At 37.7% G+C, this 10,162-nt stretch overlaps 1 protein-coding gene across 1 annotated transcript; it reads left to right on the forward strand.

The window, feature by feature from the left end:
* The first annotated feature begins 307 nt into the window (after window positions 1-307).
* Window positions 308-9,951, forward strand: LYM1 (lysm domain GPI-anchored protein 1 precursor). The gene is made up of 5 exons (XM_089818013.1): window positions 308-1,234; window positions 8,778-8,895; window positions 8,981-9,142; window positions 9,331-9,362; window positions 9,506-9,951. Exons 1-5 carry the CDS (start codon window positions 553-555, stop codon window positions 9,769-9,771), a joined length of 1,260 nt encoding a protein of 419 aa, XP_089674139.1. The 5' UTR covers window positions 308-552; the 3' UTR covers window positions 9,772-9,951.
* The last annotated feature ends 211 nt before the right edge of the window (window positions 9,952-10,162 follow it).

Below are 10,162 nucleotides of genomic sequence, written 5' to 3' on the forward strand. Positions count from 1 at the left end.
CTACCCTTGCCAACACTAAAAAGCCAAACAAAAATTTGTCAAGAAAAATAATACACATATGCTATTCATTATAATTTTTACCACGAATGATTAAAATATACTATTATTAATCAAAATCAATAACTATTTATGAGTTTAATCAGTTTCATTAATTACATCCATAATCTATTACATCCATAATCTATCGTCAAAACAAATCTTAAACCACTAATTTAATATAATTAATAAAAATCACTTGCAAACACTCAATTTACACGTATTGTCTTGCCGCTGTATGTATATATATTTCCCCATTTTTGAATAATTTGCGCCGACCAAAAAGGCCCTAAAAACATTCCAGTGACAAAGATCACCTGAAATAAATAACCGTTTAAAGAAAGCGGGGTACAAATACTCCATTACCTCACTCCATTCGCATAGTATTCCCTCACCCCATACTCCTTATTCTTGCATAATCTTCGCTTCTGAATTCCCTCCCCTGCTAAAATAAAGCCGAGACAAGCGTTCTTGTACTCTTTGGCCCAGGCCTAGCTGAATCATACTGCAGAAGAAATGGGTGTGTGTTTCCATGGCCTGGCAAGAACACCGACGTGCCTTTTACTGTTAATAACGATGTGCTTTTTCAATGGACAACTTGAAGTCCATTGCAAGTCCACGATAGAGCCATGTGATGGGTCAGACACCTGCAATGCAATGGTGGGCTACAATCTGCCCACAGACCTAAAAATATCAGAAGTAGCATCAAGGTTCCAAGTAGACCCCGTTGCCCTTCTGGGTGTCAATGGAATCGATGTTTCTTATCCGGACGTAGAGAACCAGATACTTCCTTCGAAGTACTTTGTTAGGGTGCCTGTTACCTGCAACTGTGTAAGTGGCCTAAGGCAATGCAGCTCCGTGACGTACAAGGTCAGGGCATCTGATACACTTTACAACGTTGCAAACAGTGTATTTGGAGGGTTGGTTACTGCTGAGCAAGTGAGAGTGATTAATAATATAAGTGATCCTAGCCTTATTGATTTGGGGCAATCGCTCACCATTCCATTGCCCTGTAGTTGCTTCAACGGGACCGACAATGGATTGCCTGCAATCTATTTGTCTTATGTTGTGCAGCCTGGGGATACGCTTGCTGGGTTAGGGGTTAAGTATGGAACCACTGTTACAGATCTGATGACTGTTAATGCATTAGGGACAGCTGCTATCAAGGCTGGAGATATCATCGCTGTGCCTCTCGCAGGTTGGTGTCAGTTCCACCACTTTTTCCTTTGTTTGCTTTTTTTAACTGGTAGGAAATAGCGAACGCCATCTCCATTATCTATGGATATGTATGATTAAGGACGAAAACAAAAACTTATCCTTGATGGTATGATCGAGGATGAAAAACCAAAATATGTTTTTCAGGGGATATGGTACGACTGAGGATTTTAAAAGTACTTTCTCTATTTTCATAAGTGTTAGTGTTGAGGATATTTGTATATAGGAGTTGTGGAAATAGAATGCTTTTGTATGGTAAAGAGCTCAGCCTTTAGTGACGTTTGAGCCAGTCATAGCCATGTCTTGAGACTTAATGAGACTTAATCTTTCCCTGCAGTCTTTGAAGAGGAAGGATTAGCAAAGATGACTTTGACCATAGTTAATAGGGGTGCTCTAGGGTCATTTGCTAGAAAGGTTGCCCCATAGAATGTGAGTTTGGGAGGCCAAATGACCTTGTCTCGTGAATTGCTCAATCTATAATGACATTTGAGCCAGGTGCAGCTAATACCTTGAAATTTAGTCTTTGCATGCCTGTTTTGGACAGAACATATTTTGAGAGGTTGAAGTTTAAGCTAAAATCACTAAGGAATATGATATGAGCCATTTACAGTAAAAACATTTGATAGAATGTTAATCGTTTGGGACACAATATACATTATTTCACAGAGTGCTCAGTCTACAGTGACATTGGAGCTAGGTATAGTTACACTAGGGTGCTGAGAATTTGGGTTCCTCTTTTGCAGAAGAAATATTAGTAAAGATAAAATTTTGGCTAAAATTAATAGCGGTGAATGTAGAGACTGTTTACAGTAAAATGGTTTAATGGATTTATTAATATCTACTGTTTTGCTTTTATATAATAATTTCTCCATTTTTGGGGAAATGATATTAGTTTGTGTAAACTGTGGACTGATGTAGAAAGATTATCATCATATCGGCCACGGTGGCATTTGAGTCGGGTATCGCCTCGCCTTGAGGGCTGAGTTATGTCCGCCATATTTGAAGTGTAGCCATTTGAAAATATAGAATTTCTGGTCAAAATCAGTAAGGGAAAAATTATGAGCCGTTGACAGCAAAATGTTTTCATGAAATTTAAATTATTTACATTTTTTACTATAAAAAACACCATGCCCATTTTTTTTTGAAGGTTCAGCCTTATGGCTGGCCTCTTTGATTAAGAACCAGGATGAGGCTGGGACCGTATCCCAGATGAATTCGGTGGAATGAACCATATCCAATTTTTAGGGCAGGTGGCATGACTGAAGATATTTATAACCTAAGAATTGTTTTCAGGAGAGACAAAATAGATTTTATTCACAGCTAAAAAAAAAACTTACAAAATGGAAGCTTATTTAATAGTCTACAATCACAGTAGACTTCAGCTGTAATTCCTAAAAAAACTGAAACAAAACCAAACCAAACTAACTCATGCACAGCATAACATATGCAAGGATAGCATGATTTATTACAAAATAATAAACTACTGTAGTTCAAACTGCTGAACACTATTATCCCAGGAAAGTAAACTTATCCATCAAAAAACTATAATCTAATGCATGCCATATGGAAAGCACACATCTTGCTTAAACACTACTCTTGAACTAAAGTAAACTAGAAATCAATTGTCAAACGGTGGAGATGAAGCGGTGGAGCTGGAGTTTGAAGTGGGGTCAATCAGTGCTGAAGTTGCATGCTTATTTCAGTTTTACCGAACAGCAACATTAATCTTCATACTCCTCCTTGATGCTGAGAGGACTAACAATTCGATCTCTGAGTACCAAAAATTGATCTTTTGCAACTGCCTTTGTGAAGATGTCTGCGATTTGCTCCTTTGTGCTGATGTACTTCAACTCAACCGCTTTATTTTGTACCAAATCTCTGATGAAATGTTGTTTCAGATCAAAGTGTTTGGTCCTGCTGTGATGAACCGGATTCTTGGCCAATTTAATGGCACTTATGTTGTCACAAAATATCACAGTAGGCTGAACTTATATCTCTCCAATTTCTTCAAGAAGCTTTCTAAGCCATAAAGCCTGTGTACCAGCTGAAGTAATGGCAACATACTCTGCTTCTGTAGATGAAAGAGCAACCATACTTTGCTTCTTTGAACTCCATGTAATTAAACCAGAACCCAAAGAAAAACAATTACCAGATGTAGATTTTCGGTCATCCAAGCTACCTCCCCAATCTGAATCACTGAAGCCAACAAGCTCAAACTTATTAGAAGAATAGTGAATGCCAAAATCTACCGTACTTTTCACATACCTCAAAATTCTCTTGGCTGCCTTCATATGTTCCTCTGATGGATTTGTCATATACCTTGAAACCAATGAAACTGAATAAGCAATATCAGGCCTTGTGTGAGTTAAAAACATCAAACTCCCCACAATGCTCCTGTATAATGTCTCATCAACAACTTTAGCACCATCATCTCTACATAATGTAACTCCATGAGCAATTGGAGTGGAAAGAGGTTTACAATCAGCCATATCAAATTTTTTCAACATATCTTTTGCATACTTTTTATGACAAATAAATTTTTTATCTTTACCTTGATAAACTTCCATGCCAAGAAAGTACTTCATGAGACCTAAATCTTTCATCTCAAACTCATTCATCATAGCAACTTTAAATTCATCTTTCATTTTTGAACTACTACCCATATATAACAAATCATCAACATACAAACTCACAATGAGAATATCATTACCTTCTTGTTTGTAGTAAAGGGTAGGTTCACTCTTACTTCTTTGAAAGCTATTCTGCTGAAAATATCCATCAATTCTTGCATACCATGCACGTGGTGCTTGCTTGAGGCCATACAAAGCCTTCTTCAACTTGTAGACATAATCTTCTTTGCCTTGAATCTCAAAACCTTATCGCTGTCCCACATATACCTCTTCTTCTAAGTACCCATTCAAGAAAGCACTTTTCACATCCATGTGATGAATACTCCATTTCTTTTGAGCTGCAAGAGAGATTAGCATCCTAATAGTTTCTTGTCTTGCTACTGGTGCAAAAGTTTCTTCATAATCAATGCCATACCTTTGAGTGAAACCTTTAGCAACCAATCTTGCTTTGTGTCTTTCAACACTCCCATCACTATTATACTTGGTCTTATAGACCCATTTTGTGCCAATCTTCTTCTTCTTATGTGGAAGATCTACAAGCTCCCATGTTTCATTCCTATCAATGGAATCCATCTCTTCATTCATTGCTTGCATCCAAACCTCATTAGCACATGCATCTTCAAAACATGATGGCTCAAAATCAACTTTAGCAAGTAATGCAAAATTTATGGTCTCACCTATTGGATCTTCTTCATGTGCTTGATTTTGACACCTCTCATAAATACCACTCAATCTTCTTACCTTCCTTGGAGGACTAGAGGATGGACTTGCTCTTGGTATTCGTGAGGGGTTTCTTGGTGGGCTTGGTGATCTTGAAATAGAACCATTAGCTGGCTGCTCATTATCATTATCAGCAATATCATCATCATCCAAAACTGATTTTGGCTTTCCAACATGTTGTTTTTGATGACCATAAACTCCCCTTTCATCAAAAATCACATCTCTTGAAACAACAATCTTATTAGTAATAGGATTGAATAATCTATAAGCTTTGCTTTCCTCACTATAGCTCACAAAAATACACGATTCACTTTTAGCATCTAGCTTTTGCCTATTCTGATCAGGGATGTGAACATAAGCCAAACAACCAAAAACTTTAAAATGATTTACATTAGGCTTTTTCTCATACCATGCTTCATATGGAGTCATCTTGTGTAGGGCACTTGTAGGACTCCTGTTGAGAATATATACGGCTGTAGCAACTGAATCAGCCCAATAAGAATTGTTCAAACTCTTGGTTTGTAACATGCTCCTTGCCATTTCTACCACAGTACGATTCTTCCTTTCAGCCACTCCATTCTGTTGGGGTGTGTATGCAGTTGTGAGTTGTCTTTTGATGCCATTCATCTCACAAAAATTCTGAAAATTGTTTGAGCAAAATTCTCCTCCTCGATCTGTTCTCAAACATCTTATTGTGTTCCCTTTCTCATTCTCTACACGAGCTTTAAACTTCTTGAATGTATCAAAGGCTTTATCTTTAGTCTTCAAAAAATATACCCAACACATGCGTGAGTAATCATCAATAAAAGTAATGAAATATGACGACTTACCCAAACTTTGTGTTTGCATTGGACCACAAATATCTGAATGAATAAGTTGAAGTGGGTATTGGGCCCGCCATGCATTGCCTTTTGGAAATGATTCCCTTGAATGTTTCCCTTTTGCACACCCTTCACAAATATGTTTATGCTCTTCAACCTTAGGCAATCCAAGAACTAATGCATTTGATGTTAGATTCTTCAAACTATTGAAATTCAAATGGCCATACCTAAGATGCCACAACCAACTTTTATCCTCATAAGCCATATTGACAAGTTGATTATCATTTTGACCAAACTTCAAAAGAAACATCCTATTCTTTGTCATAGGAACAACCGTACTCACTTTATTTTTTTGATTCTTATCATAGATAGTACAATGCATGTTCTCAAATACCACTCTATAATTCTTCTCACATAGCTGCCCAACACTCAATAAATTATGCTTTAACTTGGGAGTATAATAAATATCTTGAACACTTTTCATACCTTCTTTTGTCTGAACATCCATGGCTCCTTTGGCCGCAACATCCACAGTATTGTTATTACCAAGGGTAATATTGGATCTGTAACTATCATCAAGCTTTGAAAATATTTCTCTGTTACCAGACATATGTTTAGAGCATCCAGAATCTAAATACCAAACATCATTCACATTACTTTCACCTTTCCCATAACACAAAAATAAATTACCCGAAGAAGGATCCTCATCTTGTTGGGCATAATTTGCACTATTATTACCTAATTTCAGTCTACACTCTCTTTCAAAATGTCCATATTTATTGCAATGATAGCATTGGATGTTCCTTTTATCAAATCTGCCTCTACCTCTTCCTCCTTGAGCACCTCCTCTTCCTCTAGATCCTCTTGAAAAATTCTGATTTTGGCCCCTTCCCGAGCCTTTGTTGTTGTTACTACTGCTGCTAGCACCATCGTTCTTTGAAATTTGCAATTGGGAAGCAAAAGCCTTCTCATTAACACTGATAGATGTGTCCCTTATTCTATCCTCATGTGATATAAGAGATCCAACCAATTCATCATACTCCATGGTAGCTAAATTTTTGCTTTCTTCTATGGCAATTACTACAATATTCCATCTTGGGGTTAGAGATCTCAATACCTTTTGTATTATTTGCTCTTGAGCAATAGATTCACCCAAAGTGGCCATTTTATGAGTCACATCTTTCACTCTCACACAGAAATCTCCCACACTCTCTGTCTCCTTCATCTTCAAGTTCTCATATTCTCTTTTCAAGGTTTGTAGCTTCACAACCTTGATCTGATCATTGCCATGGTAAGCATCTTTTAGAGTCTTCTAGGCCTCTTTTGCTGTCTGTGCATCAGCAATTCGAGGAAACAAGCTCTTGTCAAGAGCCATCTGAATGTGAAACAATGCCATTGCATTCTTCTTCTCAGCTTCTTTCTTCAATCTCTTGTCATTAGGTTGGAGAGTATTCCAATCTGCAGGCTCTTCATATCCAGATTCAACGATCTCCCAAAAATCTTTCCCAATAAAAAAAGTCTTCATCTTGATTGACCAATATTGGTAATCAACTCCATCAAACTCTGGGATTTGCAAATTGTTTGCCATGCTGCTGTCTTCCAAACACCTTCGGCTCTGATACCAAATGTAGGATTTAAGAACAGCAGCAATACAAAAAAAATAATACTCAAAAACAGGGGTGCTCTGTTTTCAGGAGAGACAAAATAGATTTTAAGAATAGAGGAGATGTGTAGGCTGTAGGTATATGGTAATAGCTACATCTTGAGGGTTGAGTGCCTACTCTCTTTGAAGAGGAAATATTATAAAAAATGAATTTCTAGCTAGGGAAAGTGTAGGAGCCATTCACACCAAAACAGTGCCATCTACTTCTGCCCTCAAGGTTTTTAGGAATCTGCACTCTGAGTGATTTATATCTGAAAAATCACTTATAGACTTCTATAATTTTCACTGTATATAATATATACAGATCAGGACTGGTGGTGAAAATGACATCATATCACAGAATGCTTAGCATAGACCAACGTTCAATGTAGGTGTAAGTGTGCCCTGTGTTGAGAGCGCATTGTCATATCTAATGCCTAGCGTATAGTGCTATATGCCTGCCTGTTTGAACAGGAAAGATTAGATATTCACAGCAAATGTCCTACGGAAGGTCAAATATCTATCCTTGTGCCCATCTTCTTTGGATGGTACATTCCAAATGTTCAATATATACTCCTAAAACCGTTTTTATGGTTGCCTCTGTTTTGATGTTTGAGCTGTTTGGAAATCTATGCTGTTTGGCATGTTCGTGTTCATTATTGTTTTGGAAGGTTTGTGAAGCCAGCCTCACAGGAAAAATAGAAGCACTAGCCTTTTCTGTCTGACTTGTTCAACAGTTTCTTTGTGTTTTCATTGTAATAAATAGGCCTTCCACCTGGCCTTGAATCGCAGTCATAGGCTATCAAGGTTACCAGGATTTCCGCCATCTGAGAGAATTGGTTAACTTCAGAGGGACATGTTGGAGGCTGGTGTCAAGTCCTTTGACTTACCCTTTTGGATATCTCAACATGACCCTGGACTTGGCAGCAACACAACCCTATGTATTTTTGTGGCTATGGAAGCTTTAGGAGTCTTAGAGAATAGCTTGAAGAGAATATACGGTTGGCTTGGCTGTGTAATGTGGGTAGAATTGTGCACACACGTTATCATAACTCACATGGGATGTGTTTAGGGGTGTAATAACTAATATGGTTTAGTGATGCATGTATGCATTGCCATAGGCCCATAAGTGAGAATCTCTTCTCCAGATGTGGTTGAGGATGTCTTTCATCAAACCTGCCCAGAATTTCCACCTAGTCTGTTAGCACGTTGAGTTTTATTGAGGATTTAATGGTATCTTTTAAACAGTTGCCACCAAGGGGTCTCATCCTTAAGTTGCCAGTTATGGGACCTATAAATACACATTCTCTTTTCATTTTTGAATAATGATTGTACAATGGATGTCCTCATGTTATCTGTTCTTCTAGAAGAATGGAAGGTTTTAGGTAGATTTTCTTTCTTTTACTTGTACTGCCATTTGAAACTGCATGAACAAAGAGACATGTCTTCTAGTGCATTTGGACCCGTTTCTGTGCACTTGCTGTGTCTAAGCGGGACCACAATCCTTGGGAATTTTTCCGGTCGACTGTTATTTTAAAATATATATGCATATCAGTTGGGACCATTTGGATCACATTCTCAACATAGTTTGTTGCCCCTAGTTTTCAACTGCCAATACATATGCAAGGGTTGCCTAAATTCTTTTTATTAAATTATTTGTTTTTCTTGTATCTTTGTCGGTTTGGAGTTCTAACAAGCATTATAATTCTCTAGCTTGCTCTTCAAGCTTTTCAAAATATGCATCAGATGCTGGTCTACTTGTTGCGAATGGAAGTTATACAATTACTGCTAGCCATTGTGTGCAGTGCAGCTGTGGACCACAAGATCTCAAGTAAGATTCCGACTTTCTTGGTGATTTCAGATGCTTTTGTTTGAAAAAAATAGTCCTGTAATCTTACTTGCCAGTGGAATGCCAGTTTGTATTGTGCACCAGCACCCTTGGCAGCATCCTGCTCTAGTATGCAGTGCAAGAATAGTGATCTAAGTATTGGAAATACTACTGCACAACCAACAGCTGGTGGATGCAATGTTACAACATGTGCATATAATGGCCTTCTAAATGGCACAATCCTAACATCGTAAGATCTTTTTCTTCATCTCTTGTAGTTTTCTTGCATTCTAAGAGCTTGACCTCGTCTCTCAAGAAACACATTATTTACGAAAGTTTGTCAGTTTGAGTCAATATACCTACAGCTCATTTTGATTAGGTTGATATTGTATCAAAACTTTAGCTTGTGTAACTCTTTTGTGCTGTTATCACTGGCAGCTTATACAATGCACTTCAACCACGGTGTCCAGGTGTGTTACAGTCCCATTGTTCAGCATTTAGCTTTTCTATTTGATGAATTTGTAATCCTGCTGGTTTATGTAGCTCTTTTCAGACATCTCGTTAAGACTGCCCAATCATTATGGACTAACATTGCATTGAATTTGAAATGCAGGTGTACATGTAATGCCCAATTTTACAAGACCACCTTCAACACTAACATCATCATTGGCACCATCACCTGGGGTTTCCATTTCACCATCACCTAAATCTTCAATACATGGGTCATCTTCAATTGTAGGGGGACTCGTTCCTGCAAATGGGCCAACTGGCAGCGTTTCTTATGCTCCCGAGTTACCTAGATGGGTATCAGTTTCAAGCTTTCTAATTTTAGTCTTACCTCATATAGTCCATTCTGGGTATTTGGAATCTTATCACTAAAATATGAGTGAATTTAAAATTCTTCCATATCTTTAGAGGCATTAGCTGAAATTTGAAAGAAATTTTGTAGAGGAGTCACCACCTTAAATGGCCACGCCATGATGTAATATTTGATTGAACCATGTAAGTTAGATATCTATCTTTTTTATTTGATGTATGTTTAATTTTATGCTCCAAAAATGTGCGCCTCTGAAACATGGTTAGCAATTTGTTGGCTTTTTTTAACATTTAATGTGAGCACCTCTCAACAAACTGGGCTAGCTCTGCCGTTTCCAGAGTTCCATGCCTTTCTCTTGGCACTGTGAATGAAGGAAATAGAGCCAAACATTTTGCTTGGATGATTTTGTTGTTTTCAGTAATTTAGTGATTTCAAGAAATCTCAGTGGATTAC

Source organism: Cupressus sempervirens, chromosome 3 (assembly GCF_028749045.1).
Source record: "Cupressus sempervirens isolate cs-2001-9-10 chromosome 3, ASM2874904v1, whole genome shotgun sequence".
Classification (NCBI taxonomy): Eukaryota; Viridiplantae; Streptophyta; class Pinopsida; order Cupressales; family Cupressaceae; genus Cupressus; species Cupressus sempervirens.